The 18,428-nt window shown below is 56.0% G+C and overlaps 1 protein-coding gene across 2 annotated transcripts; it reads right to left on the bottom strand.

Moving 5' to 3' along the window:
• Nucleotides 1-1,342: 1,342 nt before the first annotated feature.
• PBXIP1 (PBX homeobox interacting protein 1) lies at nucleotides 1,343-17,992 on the bottom strand. 2 transcript variants are annotated; one of them, XM_061558992.1, is made up of 7 exons: nucleotides 17,747-17,992; nucleotides 15,681-15,727; nucleotides 8,622-8,985; nucleotides 7,934-8,206; nucleotides 7,001-7,092; nucleotides 5,311-6,425; nucleotides 1,343-3,450 (listed from the first exon to the last, which is right to left on the bottom strand). In XM_061558992.1, exons 1-7 carry the CDS (start codon nucleotides 17,958-17,960, stop codon nucleotides 3,393-3,395), a joined length of 2,163 nt encoding a protein of 720 aa, XP_061414976.1. In that variant the 5' UTR covers nucleotides 17,961-17,992; the 3' UTR covers nucleotides 1,343-3,392. The 2 variants fall into 2 exon arrangements, with proteins under 2 accessions (XP_061414976.1, XP_061415063.1); XM_061559079.1 differs by having other exon boundaries at nucleotides 8,622-8,880.
• Between the last annotated feature and the right edge of the window lie 436 nt (nucleotides 17,993-18,428).

The raw sequence follows: 18,428 nt of genomic DNA, 5'->3' as shown, positions 1-18,428 counted from the left end.
CCCTAATCACCTAGGCAACCAGTACTAGGCCTGGCCAATCCCCAATCACCTAGGCAACCAGTACTAGGCCTGGCCCATCCCTAATCACCAAGGTAACCAGGACTCGGCCTGGTCCATCGCTAATCACCTAGGTAACCAGGACTAGACCTGTCCCATCCCTAATCACCTAGGCAACCAGTACTAGACCTGGTCCATCCCTCATCACCTAGGCAACCAGTACTAGACCTGGCCTATCCCTAATCACCTAGGCAACCAGTACGAGGCCTGGCCTATCCCTAATCACCTAGGCAACCAGTACTAGACCTGGTCCATCCCTCATCACCTAGGCAACCAGTACTAGACCTGGTCCATCCCTCATCACCTAGGCAACCAGTACGAGGCCTGGCCCATCCCTAATCACCTAGGCAACCAGTACTAGACCTGTCCCATCCCTAATCACCTAGGCAACCAGTACTAGACCTGGTACATCCCTCATCACCTAGGCAACCAGTACTAGACCTGGCCTATCCCTAATCACCTAGGCAACCAGTACGAGGCCTGGCCCATCCCTAATCACCTAGGCAACCAGTACTAGACCTGGCCTATCCCTAATCACCTAGGCAACCAATACTAGGCCTGGCCCATCCCTAATCACCTAGGCAACCAGTACGAGGCCTGGCCAATCCCTAATCACCTAGGCAACCAGCACTAGGCCTGGCCCATCCCTAATCACCTAGGTAACCAGGACTAGGCCTGGTCCATCGCTAATCACCGAGGTAACCAGTACTCGGCCTGGCTCATCCCTCATCACCTAGGCAACCAGTACTAGGCCTGGCCCATCCCTCATCACCTAGGCAACCAGTCTAGGCCTGGTCCATCCCTAATCACCTGGGTAACCAGTACTAGGCCTGGTCCATCCCTAACCCCCTAGGCAACCAGCACTAGGCCTGGCTCATCCCTCATCACCTAGGCAACCAGTACTAGGCCTGGCCCATCCCTAATCACCTGGGCAACCAGCACTAGGCCTGGCCCATCCCTAATCACCTAGGTAACCAGGACTAGGCCTGGTCCATCGCTAATCACCTCGGTAACCAGTACTAGGCCTGGCCCATCCCTCATCACCTAGGCAACCAGTACTAGGCCTGGCTCATCCCTCATCACTAAGGCAACCAGCACTAGGCCTGGCTCATCCCTCATCACCTAGGCAACCAGTACTAGGCCTGGTCCATCCCTCATCACCTAGGCAACCAGTACTAGGCCTGGTCCATCCCTAATCACCTGGGCAACCAGTACTAGGCCTGTTCTTCCCTAATCAGTCCCACGCCCCCATCACCCAGCCTCACGGTGCACAGCCACGTGGACGTGACAGGCCACATTTTTATTATTTTAAAAACAAGAAATGGGCACAGAAAAAAAACCCAGCAACCAACATTGTCCACCCCCTTACCGGCCAGACTACTACACGGGGGGGGGGGGGGGGGGGGTGGACGTCGCGTACCTTGGTGACACAACTCCACGGAGGTCACCATCGTCGTTGACGTCGCGGGGGTAAAGAACAACAACAAAACACCGCCACACACCTCCTGTGACGACACGATACCACGCGCCGCTCGCTTCGCCCGCACGTGTCGCCACCGGCGCCGCGTGAATATATAAATGTGTCTAGATTTGAAGCTTTCGTGACTGCAAGGATTCACACTCTTAGTTCTGTCGGTAAAGTCACGTAGGTAAAAAATGAAATTAAAATTTCGATTTAAAGCTTTCGTGACTGCAGGGATTCATCTTCTTGGTTCTTTCGGTAAAAAAGTCACGTGACTTTACCGAAAGAACCAAGAAAATGAAATTAAAATTAATAAAAAATAAATCACGACGTTTCGGAGGCAACACAAGTCTCCGTCATCAGGTGGGACCGTCACAGCCAGATTTGCTGCATCAAGTGAAAACAGGAAATCAGATTTTTTTTTTTATGCAGCAAATCTGGCTGTGACGGTCCCACCTGATGACGGAGACTTGTGTTGCCTCCGAAACGTCGTGATTTTATCGTTTTATTTTTATTAATTTTAATTAAATTTTTTACCTACGTGACTTTACCGACAGAACTAAGAGTATATAAATGTGTCGTTAAACCCGCCACCACCCGGCACGGCCAACAACTTAGTGAGGGTTGTCACGTGAACAGAACGCGGCCAATTCGTCGCTAGTCCAGCACACCGGTACGTTACCACGTGCTGTTCACAAGCTCTCACTATTCGGCCGTGTCGGGTGGTGGCGGGTTCAACGGCACGCACTAATATAAAGCCCACGTGGTTAAACAGACAGACAATAATAATTATTATTATAATTTTAAATAAAAGTGCTCTCACAGAAACTACTCCATCTGGAGGAGAGAGGAGGGGAGGGGGGGAAACACAACAGCAGCAATCGTCATCCCCTACTGGGAAGGAGAAAAACAAGTGAACTAATAATCGTTGACAGGAGCGTCCTGATCAAGGAGTCTCGATAATCGGTGAGGCTTTGCCGGACAAAACAAGCTTAGTAAATTATCATCACAACTACAACAATAATAATGACGTTAACGATCATCTGTGGCAGCCTTGTGCCACGAGATGACGCCGCCAATACCAAAGTGTACGTCTCCTCGGCTTGACGTCCATTCTTGTGGATTGAAAAGGCAACGTGGTGATGGGGGGAGGGGGGAGGTGGAGGGGGGGGGGAGATTGGGCGACGTTAATTAGCTTCGCGAGTTCGCGATGGCCAACCTCGCTCTCACGCCGGCCGACCTGACCCTCTGCCCTCTACCCACGCACACTTACCAAGCTGGCCAGGGATACCAGCTGTGCCACTATCCCAGAACCCACCAGGCCAACCAGACGACCCATCCCTGCCCTGCCCGTAGGGTTTATCGACATCACCAACCCGCTTGCCCAGCATTCGTCACGCCATTGCAACCACACCGGCGAACCAGAATCACCGATCGCACGCCGAATCACGAAGCGCACCAGCCGACCGAACACACGAGCACTTAGAGCGACCCACAGTGGCCGAGCAGGGCTCTGTAGCCGACACCCCCCTAACCCCAATCCTGCAGTGGCTGACCTGTGTCTACCGCACCCACCAACCCCCCACCACCCTCCAACCCCTTTTGGTGGTCTTATCGTCGTCGTCGTCATCATCATCAGCCGTGATTAACGCACAGCTGGATGAAAGTCTCCCCTACGTGACGCCGCGATGGGATGGGTGCTTTAAATCTCTCTCGCTCTCTCCACCCTGATAGGGCAAGCCCAGGGTCAGGTCAAGAGGTCGCGCTGTTGTTCTAAGGCAAGGCGTCTAGCCGAGGGTGAGGCGGGCGAGGAGGGCGAGGAGGGTGAGGAGGAGGTGAGAGACGTGCGAGCAGCCACGGCGTCAGCCCTCCGCTAGCGTCCTCTTGACTTGGTGTCCGCCTCCCCCTTGGTTCTTTGCTTCTTCGCTTTCCTGGGGAGAGAGAAAGACGAGAAACCTGAGACGGACGCTCAACTCCCGGCCACAATCATCCCCAGCGATGACAAATCCCCTTCAAAGCCACTCGATTGAGATCACAACAAAGATCCCCTGACCCCCCCACCGCGCAGCCTTGACAGACCGAAGGCCGGCACCTATGAAGGCCGGCACGGCACACGAGGGGGTGGGTGGCCAGCGCCACGCCCGGCCGCCTTTGTCTCCCCAACGCCCGAGGGGAGGCCCAGGACCGATTCGGATAATCACCACCGGTGTTGGCCGTGAGCGGGAATTGAACTCGGGTTGCCCGGTTCGAAGCACAGAGCGGTAACCGTTGCACCACCGCTCCCTACCACCGCCGGCGCCACTAAGTGGCGGTGAAGTCACCATAACGCCGGTGTCAGGCCAGGTGCACTTTGAGGCCATCGCACAAAGTGTCGAAGGCTCGCCGCTGGCAGGAGGTCCACCGGACGGACCCGGCGGGTGCCACGGGTTGACCGACCGAGACAACCGGCAGACGTGCCCCCGCCGTGCCCCCCGCCCGTGCCCCCCACTGTGCCAGGCCGGGTGCAGCAATTCACGGGACGGACCGGGCGGGTGCCACGTATAGTGTAGTGTATAGTAGTGTAGTATATAGTGTAGTGTATGGTAGTGTAGTGTATAGTAGTGTAGTGTATAGTAGTGTAGTGTATAGTAGAGTAGTGTATAGTATAGCAGTGTATAGTAGTGTAGTGTGTAGTGTATAGTAGTGTATAGTGTAGTGTATAGTGTAGTGTGTAGTGTAGTGTATAGTGTAGTGTGTAGTGTAGTGTATAGTAGTGTAGTGTATAGTGTAGTGTATAGTGTAGTGTGTAGTGTATAGTAGTGTAGTGTATAGTAGTGTAGTGTATAGTAGAGTAGTGTATAGTAGTGTAGTGTTTAGTGTAGTGTATAGTGTAGTGTATAGTAGTGTAGTGTATAGTAGTGTAGTGTATAGTGTAGTGTATAGTAGTGTATAGTAGTGTAGTGTATAGTGTAGTGTATAGTAGTGTATAGTAGTGTATAGTGTAGTGTATAGTAGTGTATAGTGTAGTGTATAGTAGTGTATAGTAGTGTATAGTGTAGTGTATAGTGTATAGTAGTGTAGTGTATAGTGTAGTGTACAGTAGTGTAGTGTTTAGTGTAGTGTATAGTGAAGTGTATAGTGTAGTGTATAGTGTAGTGTATAGTAGTGTAGTGTATAGTAGTGTAGTGTATAGTGTAGTGTATAGTAGTGTAGTGTATAGTGTAGTGTATAGTGTAGTGTATAGTAGTGTAGTGTATAGTGTAGTGTATAGTAGTGTAGTATATAGTGTAGTGTATAGTGTAGTGTATAGTGTAGTGTAGTGTATAGTGTAGTGTATAGTAGTGTAGTGTATAGTAGAGTAGTGTATAGCACAGCAGTGTATAGTAGTGTACAGTGTAGTGTATAGTGTAGTGTATAGTGTAGTGTATAGTATAGCAGTGTATAGTAGTGTATAGTGTAGTGTATAGTATAGTGTATAGTGTAGTGTATAGTAGTGTAGTGTATAGTGTAGTGTATAGTAGTGTAGTGTATAGTAGTGTAGTGTATAGTGTATAGTGTAGTGTATAGTGTAGTGTATAGTGGTGTAGTGTATAGTGTAGTGTATAGTGTAGTGTATAGTAGTGTAGTGTATAGTAGTGTAGTGTATAGTGTAGTGTATAGTGTAGTGTATAGTGTAGTGTATAGTGGTGTAGTGTATAGTGTAGTGTATAGTGTAGGGTATAGTAGTGTAGTGTATAGTAGTGTAGTGTATAGTGTAGTGTATAGTGTAGTGTATAGTGTAGTTTAGGGGGGGGGGGGGGGCGGCCGCTCACTTCGAGCGCTCGTAGTCCTCGTCGCCGAGCAGGCCGCGGAAGAGGAAGTCGTCGAACTCCTCGCCGAGGTCGTCGTCGTCGCGGTAGCCCAGCTCCTGCTGCGCGTGGTCCTCCAGGAAGTGCTCCACGGCCTCCACAAAGTCGCGGAAGAGCGCCCGCTCGTGCGCAAAGAGGCCCGTGGCGGGCGAGAAGTAGGGCGCCACGCGCCGGTCCAGCTCCTCCCAGCCGCGGAAGCCCCGCAGCCTGTCGGCGTAGGCCCGGAGCAGCGGGGCGAAGTCGCCGGCGCTCACGGGGCCCCGCGACTTGCCGAAGAGGCGCAGGAACTCCTGGGCGGCGCAGGCCTCCACGCCGCTGCAGTTCTCGGGGGCACGCACGTGGAACCGCTTCTCCCGCTTCTCCCGCCGCCGCTGCTTCTCCCGCTTCTCCGCCCCCCGGTCGCCCTCCTCGTGCGCGGGGGGCGACCGCCGTTTGCCGTGACGCTCGCTCCGGGCGGCTGCACGTCCCTCGGGGCCGTGACGCTTCTGCCGCTCGCCGCGGTCGCCCCTCTCGTCGCGGCGGCCGTCTTCGTGCGGATGCGCCGACGCCCCTCCGCCGCCGCCGCCGCCGCCCTTGCCGGGCTTCCCCGGCACTCGCCGTCCCTCCCCGCCGCCCCGTCGCGAGCCGTCGGGGGAATCGCCGCCCGACCGCGGCCGCCCGGCCCGCTCGCCGGCCTCGCCGCCTTCCCCCGGGGAGCGTCCGCGATGCGGAGGCCTCGCGGGGCGCGTGGGGCCGGCCTCGGGAGCCTGCGGCGTCGCCCCGCGTGACGCGCCGCCTCCTGCTTCTGCTTCTTCTTCTTCGTCCTCCGATTCGTCGGAATCCGAGACGCCGTCCGAGACGTTCGCGTCTTCGGCGGCGCCGTCGGCGTTACCCCCCTCGGGGTCGCCCGGCCGTTCGTCGCCCGCCAACTTGGGGCCTCTCCGTGCGGCGACATCCAAGAGCCGTGAGCGCTCCTCCTCCTCCGCCGATGACGACGACGATGACGACGACGACGCCGACTCAGGTGCCCCCGGCTCCGGTGGCAGCGCCGACTCCGCCGCGTCCGGCTCACCACCGCCGAAGATGTTCCACCAGTAGGTCTGAAGCGGCAAAAAGGCAAGGTTCCTCATCACCACCACCAGCATATCCACCACCTCCACCACATTCACCACCACCACCACCACATCCACCACCGCCACCAGCAGCATATCCACCACCTCCACCACCGCCATATCCACCACCTCCTCCACTACCACCACCACCACCTCCACCACCACCACATCCACCACCACCACCACCCCTACCATATCCACCATATCCTCCACCACCACCATATCCACCACCTTCACCTTCACCAGCACCATCACCACCATCATCACCATCACCACCATCATCATCACCATCACCACCACCATCATATTCACCACCACCATCACCACCACCATCACCATCATCACCATCACCACCACCATCACCACCACCACCACCACCATCACCACCACCACCATCACCACCACCACCATCACCACCACCATCACCATCACCACCACCACACCACCATCACCACCACACCACCATCACCACCACACTACCATCACCATCATCACCATCACCACCACCATCACCACCACCACCACCACCATCACCACCACCACCATCACCACCACCACACCACCTGCTGTTCCTGTGGAGTCTCCGCCTCGTCGCCCGCCAGGAACCCGCCGTCGTCACCGTCACTGGCCCAGTCGTCGCCGGGGAGGAAGAGGCCTGGGGAGCGCAGAGGCCTCACGCATCTCAACGTTCATCTTGCACCGACACAGTCCCATCACGAGGGAGTAACACACACAAGTAGACTTGTGCGCGTTGTTTTTTTAAACTAAAATTTCCCATACAAGGATACGGGGTAAACCATATGGGTTGATAGGTATGCTTACTATACTCTACACTACTATACTATACACTACTCTATACACTACACTAGTACACTATACACTACTATACACTACACTACCATACACTACTCTACCATACACTACACTACCATACACTACACTATACACTACTATGCTATACACTACACTACTACACACTACACTACTCTACACTACATTATACACTATACTATACACTACACTACTCTACACTATACACTACACTATACACTATACTACTACACACTACACAACATTATACACTATACTATACACTACACTACTCTACACTATACACTACACTATACTACTACACACTACACTACTCTACACTACATTATACACTATACTATACACTACACTACTCTAAACTCGACAGCTCCCCCCGGCGTCTGCCTAAGCTCCGATAACCCCAGCAGGAGAAGGGGGAGGGGTGGGGGGGAACGGAGGCGGGGGGGGTGGGGGGGTGAGGGGGGGACTGCCTAAATGCCCTCGTGAATTCTCTTCAGAATCGAGTCCCGCTGGAGGAGAGGCAGCGAAGGGGGTTCCACACCGCGGCCGTCTGGCTCGCGGCGTTCATCTGGGGGGGCCGCTCCCCCCCCACGCCCCCCCCCCAGACCCCCCCCCCGCCCCCCCCCACGCTCTTCCCGTGGCGGTTGTCCGATGCGAGCACTCGCCGAGTATCCGCGAGAAGAGCATGTGGACTGCGAGGACGACGAGGATGGCGAGGATGCACTTGTTGATGATGCCGCCGCTGCCGCCGCCAGCGCCACCGCCGCCCCTCCGCTCCTCCTCCGCTGCGGCGTCTACGTCGTCACCGCCGCCGCCGTCGGCCCGGCCGAGCGTGCGGGCGGCCGGCGCGGCGGCCCGGGCCTGGCGCTTGCGCAGCCGCGGCACGAGGCGAGCCGCCTCGTCGTGGCTCGACACGTCCTCCTCAGAGACCTCGAAGCCTGCCGGGGGGGGTGGGGGGCGGGTGGGGGGGTGGGGGGTGGGTGGGGGGGTGGGGGGTGGCATCATCGACACGGTCGTATTTGTCGATGTCGTCAACGTCGTCGTCATCAGTCAACGTCGTCGTCGTAGTCAACATCAACATCACCGTCGTGGACATCAACATCATCGTCGTCAAACATTGTCATTATCGTCAACATCGCCAACATCGCCGCCATCGTCGTCGTAGTCAACATCTACATCACCGTCGTCAACATCGTCAACATCGTCGTCGTCATAGTCAACATCCATATCACCGTCGTCGAGATTGACAGCAACATCAACATCGTCAACATCGCCAACATCGTCAAACATCGTCAACATCGTCAACATCGTCGCCATCGCCGCCATCAACACGGTCGGCGGCGCGCGGCTCACCCAGGTAGACTTTGCGGGGCGACTTCCCGCGGACGGGCGACGTCGCCGCGGCCTCCGGCTCCGGCTGGCTCGCCCCAAACAAGTCCGCCGAGTCCATCACGCGAGAGCGGATCTCCTCCACCGCGCCGGGTCGCTCCGGTGCCGGCGGCGGCGGCGGTGGCTCTTCCCATCGGTGCCGGGGGTCGAGTCGGGGCGACGATTCGGCGCGTCCACCAACCTCCGCGCTCGCCCACACCTCCTGCTCATCCTCTTGCTCCTCCTCCTCCGCTCCACCCCCGAGGTCACGGCTCCCCGAGCCGGATTCCGAGCGGCCGGGCTCGCGGCTCGTGCCGTTGCCGTGTCCCCCGAACTCCGAGATCACTTCCTGTCCATCCCGTTGATTTTCAGAGTTAAAATTAAAAACAAGAAAAACGCCGCCGACTTCCAAGGTGGAGGGGCGTCGCGATGCTCGACGTTAGGTGGAACCCTCCTCGCGATGAAAGTCAGGACCACCACCACAGCGTGGGGGGGGCGGAGGGGGGAATCACGTGGGGACGCGACCCAAGGATAACGCCGAGAAAGGAAAACTCTAAAAGTTTCCCGAACACTTCGGCGCCAATTCTGAGGACCGTCCCGCAGAGAGAGAAAGAGAGCAGTAGGCGATGGAGGAGGCCGTGTGCTCGGTGGCAGATGACGGGGAGCTCTGCATGCTGATATGAGCTACATTCTACAACGTCGGAGGCCGTTGGACTGTGAGAAGGGCTGCGTGCAGAACGAGAGGGTGAGCGAGAGAGTGAGCGAGAGAGCGAGCGAGCGAGAGAGTGAGAGAGTGAGCGAGAGAGTGAGCGAGAGAGCGAGCGAGCGAGAGAGTGAGAGAGTGAGCGAGAGAGTGAGCGAGAGAGCGAGCGAGCGAGAGAGTGAGAGAGTGAGCGAGAGAGTGAGCGAGAGCAAAGTTATTTTAAAAAAATTACGAAATGATGAACGAAGCAAAGTGCCGACTACACCGAGCATCTTCTTGTTTCCACTGATCGTAAAAAAAAAAAGAGAGGGAGGGAGTTCGACGTTTTAGGCGCCGCACTCGAGAAGGGCCCCTGCCGCTCCCGCCCCGTGTAGAGCGACAAGTTGTCTCAGGGCCTGGGCCGGAAGAGCGCAAGTCGAGCCTCCACCACCACGTGGGTCAGAGGTCGCCACTGGGTACCCGATACCCGCACCCTACCCGATACCCGCACCCTACCCGATACCCGAACCCTACCCGATACCCGTACCCTACCCGATACCCGTACCCTACCCGATACCCGCACCCTACCCGATACCCGCACCCTACCCGATACCCGTACCCTACCCGATACCCGAACCCTACCCGATACCCGAACCCTACCCGATACCCGTACCCTACCCGATACCCGCACCCTACCCGATACCCGCACCCTACCCGATACCCGTACCCTACCCGATACCCGAACCCTACCCGATACCCGTACCCTACCCGATACCCGTACCCTACCCGATACCCGCACCCTACCCGATACCCGTACCCTACCCGATACCCGTACCCTACCCGATACCCGTACCCTACCCGATACCCGTACCCTACCCGGCCGGGTACGAGTAAGGAATCAAAACCCGTTTGCGACCTCTGGTCTGGGCGGACAGACGGGACCGTGGGTACGTGAGACCAAGGCTGAACTCAGTGTTGTTTTTGTTATCGATTGTTATTGGTAATTGCTGCTATTATCGATTGTTGTGATTTATTATTATTACCATTGTTATTATTTTGGCTTATTATTAATGAGTATTTTTGTTATTGGTATTGATTATTTTTATTAGTATTGTTATTAATGAGTATTATTGTTCTTGTCATCGATAATAATTGTTGTGGATTTCTATTGACTATTGTTAGTATTCAGCGCAGCAGCAACAACAACAACAACGACACCGCGCGTCGTTTGGCGCAACACTTCAAATTCCCTCGGCAGAGCGCTGCGCCGAGCACGAAGCTCGGCCACAGGGTGGCGCTTCGGCACAACGCCAGCTGCAGCAGCTGCAGCAGCGGCAGCAGCAGTAGCAGCAACAGCAGCGTCAGCAGCAGCAGCAGCAGCGTCAGCAGCAGCTGCAGTATCAGCAGCAGCAGTATCAGCAGCAGCAGTATCAGCAGCAGCAGAAGCGTCAGCAGCAGCTGCAGTATCAGCAGCAGTATCATCAGCAGCAGTAGCAGCAGTAGCAGCAGTAGCAGCAGTAGCAGCAGCCGATTCATCCCCGACACCGCACGTCGCAAACAGCGGTCGGTCCGCCCCCCCCCCCCGCTCGCAACGACGCGTGCGGCTTCCACGACACGTAACGCGGACGAACGCACCGGGGGACACGTTGACGACGCGTTGACGACGCGCTGACGTCGCGTTCACGTCGCGTTCACGACGCGCTCACGACGCGCTCACGTCGCGTTCACGACGCGCTCACGTCGCGTTCACGACGCGTTCACGACGCGTTGACGTCGCGCTCACGTCGCGTTCACGTCGCGTTCACGACGCGTTCACGACGCGTTCACGACGCGCTCACGTCGCGTTCACGACGCACTCACGACGCGTTGACGTCGCGCTCACGACGCGCTCACGTCGCGTTCACGACGCGCTCACGACGCGTTCACGACGCACTCACGACGCGTTCACGACGCGTTCACGACGCGCTCACGACGCGCTCACGACGCACTCACGTCGCGTTCACGACGCGTTCACGACGCGCTCACGACGCGTTCACGACGCGCTCACGACGCGCTCACGACGCGTTCACGACGCACTCACGACGCGTTCACGACGCGTTCACGACGCGCTCACGTCGCGTTCACGACGCGCTCACGACGCGTTCACGACGCGTTCACGACGCGCTCACGACGCGTTCACGACGCGTTCACGACGCGCTCACGACGCGTTGACGTCGCGCTCACGACGCGTTCACGACGCACTCACGACGCGTTGACGTCGCGCTCACGACGCGTTCACGACGCGCGAGCGGGGGCGGAACGTGACCGCGTCGCGGTCGGTCGCACGTCTGCCACGGCGCATCGTCGCGCGCCTCGGCGTTGGGGGGCGTTTGGGGGGGGGTGGTGGGGATGCTGCTGGATGCTTCTGCGACGCTACCCACCGCGCGCCTCACGCAACTCGTGCGTTCTCTCGCAGACTGTGCTTTACCCCCCCCCCCAACTTCAAGGACAGTGCAAACATCATCAGAGTTATGTTTTTGTTTGCATTACGACTGCAGGTATTGTGGTCTATGCAAACATGACTCCTTGTAAAAAAGGTGTCAGTTTTGTTGCCAGATAGAAGGGTAAAAAAATAATTATCATATTTGTTTTACTGGCAAATGAGGTTCCAATGGTGTAAATGCTTACCCCGAGCTCTCATACTCTGATGGTGCATTGTCTTTTGAGTTGTGCGCCTTTGGGCGTCATCTGGTCCAACACCATGTGAGACTAGGCTCTAAGGAAAGCTGTCTCGGGTGTGGACCAACCAACTTCAAGGACAGTGCATACATTATCAGAGTTATGTTTTTTGTTTGCATTACGACTGCAGGTATTGTGGTCTATGCAAACATGACTCCTTGTAAAAAAGGTGTCAGTTTTGTTGCCAGATAAAAAGGTAAAAAAACAATTATCATATTTTTTTCTTCTGGCAAATGAGGTTCCAATGGTGTGTGTTTTATTCTTTTGGGAGGTGTGTGTGTGGGGGGGGGGGGGGCACGCAGCGACGACGACTACCGTGGCATTATGAGAGCACGCGGTGTTTGTGGGGGGCGTGGAGGAAGAGGGGGGGGGGGTCGAGCCCCCGGGTCCGACGACGGAGGGAGATGCAAGCGGCGGGGGCGGTCGCGGCGTCTCGTGCGCTGCTCAGAGCACAGCTCCCACGCACAGCTGTCCAGGGGGAGATATTCTTAGCGCCACGCTCCCGGACTGTTACTCGTTCTCCTATCATCCCCACTCCATCCACTCCCCTCCCCCACTCCCCCCCGGGGCCGTGATCCAGCAACAGTTTCCACACCCGATCGCTATTTTTGCCCGAGTGACGTCCGACTCGGAACGAATGAGAGAGAGAGAGACAGAGAGAGACACGGAGAGAGACACGGGAGAGACAGAGAGATGGAATGAGAGACAGGGGAGAGACAGGGGGGAGAGAGACACGGAGAGAGAGACAAGGGGGAGAGACACAAAGTGAGAGACACGGAGAGAGAGAGAGACAGGGGGGAGAGACAGAGGGGAGACAGAGACATGGAGTGAGAGACAGGGGGAGAGAGACAGAGACAGGGAGTGAGAGACAGGGGAGAGACAAGGGGGAGAGACACGTGGGAGAGACACGGGGGGAGAGACACGGGGGAGAGAAAAACAGGGGGGAGTGAGAGACACGGAGTGAGAGACACAGGGGAGAGACACGGAGTGAGAGACACGGAGTGAGAGACAAGGGGGAGAGACACGGAGTGAGAGACACGGGGAGAGAGAGACACGGGGGGAGAGAGACACGGGGAGAGAGAGACACGGGGAGAGAGAGACACGGGGAGAGAGAGACACGGGGAGAGAGAGACACGGGGAGAGAGAGACACGGGGAGAGAGAGACACGGGGAGAGAGACACGGGGAGAGAGACACGGGGAGAGAGAGACACGGGGAGAGAGAGACACGGGGAGAGAGAGACACGGGGAGAGAAAGACACGGGGAGAGAGAGACACGGGGAGAGAGAGAGACAGGAGGGAGTGAGACACGGAGTGAGAGTGGGAGACGTAGTGAGACACGGAATGAGAGACAGGAGAGAGAGACACGGGAGAGAGAGAGAGACAGGGGAGAGAGATATTCTTAGGTTTTTTCGGTAAAGTCACGTAGGTAAAACATTAAAATTAATAAAAAAAGGGGAGAGAGAGACACGGAGAGAGAGACACGGGAGAGAGACAGGGGGGGGGGGGAGACAGGGGGGAGAGAGAGACACGCAGTGAGAGAAAGAGAGAGATAAAAATAAAACGTAGAAAGTCGAAGTGATGCTCCCTCGCAGCGCGGCGGGTCGTGTCCGAGAAGGGGGAGCAAAAGTCAACGGACGCGGAGAAGTTGCCGGGTTACATCTTTTCGTTTTTTTTTACGCCGAGAGATAGAGGAGAGGATTGCGTGGATTAGATGGTGACACATAGATAAAGGTCCCCCGCCACCCCCCCCGGTATAGCCTCAACAGACTGTCGGGGCAAGTGCTCTGAGCGAGCAGCACCTATGAAGGCCGGCACGGCACACGAGGGGGTGGGTGGCCAGCGCCACGCCCGGCCGCCTTTGTCTCCCGAGTGGCGATGTTTACACGTCGTACCGGGTACTCATTTGAGGCCGAGTCGACCTAGGGGAGGCCCAGGACCGGTTCAGATAATCGTCGCCGGTGTTAGTGGCCGTGAGCGGGAGTCGAACTCGGGTCGCCGGGTTCGTAGCGCAGCGTGGCGCTAACCGCTGCACCACCGCTCCCCATAGGTGAAACACACAAACGCAAGTGCACAAGTCAGAGGACATCATTGTCATCATCATCATCACGCTGATCTTCACCCAGCAGTGGATAGAACATGATGATGATGACGACGACGATGGATTTAGAGGACACGCAAAGATTAATTCGTTTGCACTCCGATTGTGTTTGTGCGTGTGTCTCTGTGTGTCTCTGTGTGTCCCTACGTGTGTCTCTACGTGTGTCTCTACGTGTCTCTGTGCGTCTCTACGTGTCTCCGTGCGTGTCTCCGCGCGTGTCTCCACGCGTGTCTCCGCATGTCTCTGTGTGTCTCTGTCTCTGTGAGTCTCTGTGTGTCTCTGCGTGTGTCTCTGTGTATCTCTGTGTATCTCTATGTGTCTCTGCGTGTCTCTGCGTGTCTCTGCGTGTCTCCGCGCTTGTCTCTGTGTGTCTCTGCACGTGTCTCTGTGTGTCTCTGTGTCTCTACGTGTCTCGGTGTGTCTCTCCGTGTCTCTGTGTGTCTCTGTGTGTCTCCGCACGTGTCTCTGTGTGTCTCTGCGTGTCTCCGCGCGTGTCTCCGTGCGTCTCTGTTGTCGTAACGTTCTGACCCCATGCCCCCTACTGGACATCTGTAAAACAAAGAGCTTCATGGCTGATTGCATTCCTTCTCCAGAAAAAATAAATACTGTGATGACGACGACGACGACACCATTATCCACACTTAGTAGAAGCAAGTTGGGGGGGCGGCGCGGGGTCGGACGCGTCACGGCGCGGGAGATGTTGACTACCTCGCCTGGTGTACAGGAGGTCGCGGGTTTGATCCCGAACCCTGACACCTGCTGCTGTTGTATATTTGGAGTTTGCGTGTCTCTCTCATCATCACGGTGGCTATGAGATGTTGACTACCTCGCCTGGTCTACAGGAGGTCGTGAATTCGATCCCGACCCTGACGCCTGCTGTTGTATATTTGGAATTTGCGGTGTCTCTCTCTCTCTCATCATCAACACGGTGGCTATGAGATGTTAACTACCTCGCCTGGTCTACAGGAGGTCGTGGGTTCGATCCCGACCCCTGACGACGCCTGCTGCTGCTGTACACGTGGAGTCTGCGTGTCTCTCTCTGTCTCCCCGTGGCCGCGTGGATTTTTCTCAGGGCCCACCGGTTTTCCCCCCTCCACATTTGAGAATCGCAACGTCCACGCGTTTAGAGCACTCGGTGGGGCTTGCTACAAATGTCCGCGCGATGGTGGCGATGAGCCACTTGGTTGAGCTATCAGTCGTGATCGCCCGGTCGCTTGGGTCAAATAAAACGTTCAGCTTCATTGATTCTTCATAATATCCCCCACGCCCCCGACTGTTGATTCTGTTGTTTCTTTAAGTTCACGTTTCAGACGCATGGTGGCAACAATCATCGCACGGCAGACGATGATGGTGACGACAACAATGACGGTGACGACGGCGGTGACGACGACAATGACGGTGACGACGGCGGTGACGACAACAATGACGGTGACGACGGCGGTGACGACAACGATGACAACAACAATGACGGTGACGACGGCGGTGACGACGACAATGACAACAACAATGACGGTGACGACGGCGGTGACGACAACGATGACGTTACCTGGCTCTGCTGGCTGTGGTCGCTGGGAGCGTGAGCGCCGTCCGTGTCTGTGAACGGCACGAGACAGACAGAGAGACACAGAGAGAGACAGAAAGACAAACAGAGAGACAGAAAGAGACAGAGAGAGAGACAGAGAGAGACAGAGAGAGTCAGACAGAGAGACAGACAGAGAGATACAGAGAGAGAGACACACAGAGACAGAGAGATAAAGAGACAGAGAGAGACACAGAGACAGAGAGATAAAGAGACAGAGAGAGACACAGAGACAGAGAGAGACAGACAGAGAGACAGAGAAAGACAGAGAGAGAGACAGACAGAGAGACAGAGAGAGACAGATAGAGAGAGACACAGAGAGACAGACAGAGACAAAGAGAGACAGAGCGACAGAGCGACAGATAGAGACAGAAAGACAGAGAGACAGAGACACAGAGAGACAGAGACAGACAGACAGACAAAGAGACAAAGAGAAAGAGAGACACAAAGACAGAGAGTGTCACCCGAAGATCAACCCACGGGTGGCAGCGGCGTTGTCGTCACGCGCCACGTGAACGGCACGGCCTCCGCGTGTATCCGTCCCGTCTCGCCACGGCATTTTATTGTGTATCTATATATATAAATGTAAACAGGGTGCTTCAAAAAGATGTTAACACTTACACGGGACCATCGTTTTTTACGGATAATAAACGGATAATATTACTCGGTAAAGTCACGTAGGTAAAAAATTAAAATTAATAAAAGTTAAATAATATACAGCAATCGTGCTGTGACGGTTCCACCTGAAGACGGAAGCTTGTGTTGCCTCCGAAACGTCGTGATTTTTATTTTATTTTTATTTTACTTTTATTAATTTAAATTTTTTACCTACGTGACTTTACCGAAAAAACCTAAGAATATGGATAATAGCTTCCAAAAGTCAAGGGGTCTCTCTGCTTGTCCGCCATCTGTGTCGACGCGTGGCCTGGAATCTTCTCCAAGTGATCTCCAGTATTGTTGCAAATTCTCTGAAGTGTTAACATCTTTTTGAAGCAACTTGTATAGAACGAAGACAAAGATCCCTCCCCGTGTAGCCTTAACAGACTGTAGGGGCAAGTGCTGTTAGCGAGCACCTACGAAGGCCGGCACGGCACACGAGGGGGGTGGGTGGCCAGCACCACGCCCGGCCGCCTTTGTCTCCCCAGTGGCGATGTTTTTACACGCCGCACCAGGTACTCATTTGAGGCTGAGTCGACCTAGAGGAGGAGGCCCAGGATAGGTTTAGATAAACGTCACTGGTGTTGTCAGTGAGTGGGAATCGAACTCGGGTCGCTGGGTTCGTAGCGCAGCGTAGCGCTAACCGCTACACTACCGCTCCCCACACATACACACACACATATATAGATACACACACACACACACTAGCTTTACTACCCGGCTTCGCCCGGGACTTGGATTCACGACGCCCGGCCGCCTTTGTCTCCCCAGTGGCGATGTTCAAACACCACACCAGTTCAATGTTTGAGGCTGATTCGACCTAGGGGAGGCCCAGGACCAGTTAAAATAATGGCCGCGAGCGGGAATCGAACTCGGGTCCGGGATTCGTAGCGCTACCTGCTACACTACAATGCGTTACGCTTCCACATGCGCGGGTCACGTGACAGATGTGACGTCACAGCTCAATTGCAGTGCAAAAAATAAATGCATTATTGAGCTTCCCCGCCCCCCACCCAAAAAAAAACATTAAGTGTATTTTTAGAATTTTTGCATAGTGTACAGTCTGGAAAGTACCCCTCCCTCCCCTCCCTCCCTCCCTCCCTCCCTCCCTCCCTCCCTCCCTCCCTCCCTCCCTCCCTCCCTCCCTCCCTCCCTCCCTCCCTCCCTCCCTCCTCCCTCCCTCCCTCCCTCCCTCCCTCCCTCCCTCCCTCCCTCCCTCCTCCTCCCTCCCTCCCTCCCTCCCTCCCTCCCTCCCTCCCTCCCTCCCTCCCCTCCCTCCCTCCCTCCCTCCCTCCCTCCCTCCCCCTCCATCCCTCCAATCGGTAACCACGTGGGTTGTGGGGAGGCGGTACGGAGATCTCCGTCATTGGACTCACCCTCCGTGATGACGAGGTCCTCCACGCGGCCCGGCTCATGGCCCTCCACGTGATCTGGCTCATGGCCCTCCACGTGACCCAGCTCATGGCCCGGGTCGTGGCCCAACTCGTGGCCCGGGTGGTGGAGTTTGTGTTGCACGGTGGGGATGTCCGGCACGACCTTGAGCGAGACGGGAGAGCCCTCCGGCAGCTGCAGGGGATTATCCGAGTCCATGGCTCCACCGCTGAGGCCAGACACAAAGAAGCACACACCGCCACCATCACCACCATCACTACCATTATCATCATCACCACCATCACCACCATCACCACCACCACCATCACCACCATCATCATCACCACCACCGCCACCACCATCACCACCACTACTACCATCTTTATCATCACCACCACCATCACCGCCACCATCACCACCACCGCCACCACCACCATCACCACCATCATCATCATCACCACCACCGCCATCACCACCATCACCACCACCACCCCCACCACCACTGCCACCTCCACTACCACCATCACCACCACCACAACCGCCACCACCACCCCCACCCCCACCTCCACCACCACCGCCACCACCACCCCCACTGCCACCTCCACCACTACCACCACTACCACCATCACCACCACCAACACCACCACCATCACCACCATCACCGCCATCACCACCACCACAGCTGCA

This window comes from Lethenteron reissneri, chromosome 1 (assembly GCF_015708825.2).
Source record: "Lethenteron reissneri isolate LAM-NWPU_2019-01 chromosome 1, ASM1570882v1, whole genome shotgun sequence".
Lineage (NCBI taxonomy): Eukaryota > Metazoa > Chordata > Hyperoartia > Petromyzontiformes > Petromyzontidae > Lethenteron > Lethenteron reissneri.
The sequence above is the reverse complement of the archived record's forward strand: the minus strand, read 5'-3'. Positions and strand labels throughout refer to the sequence as shown.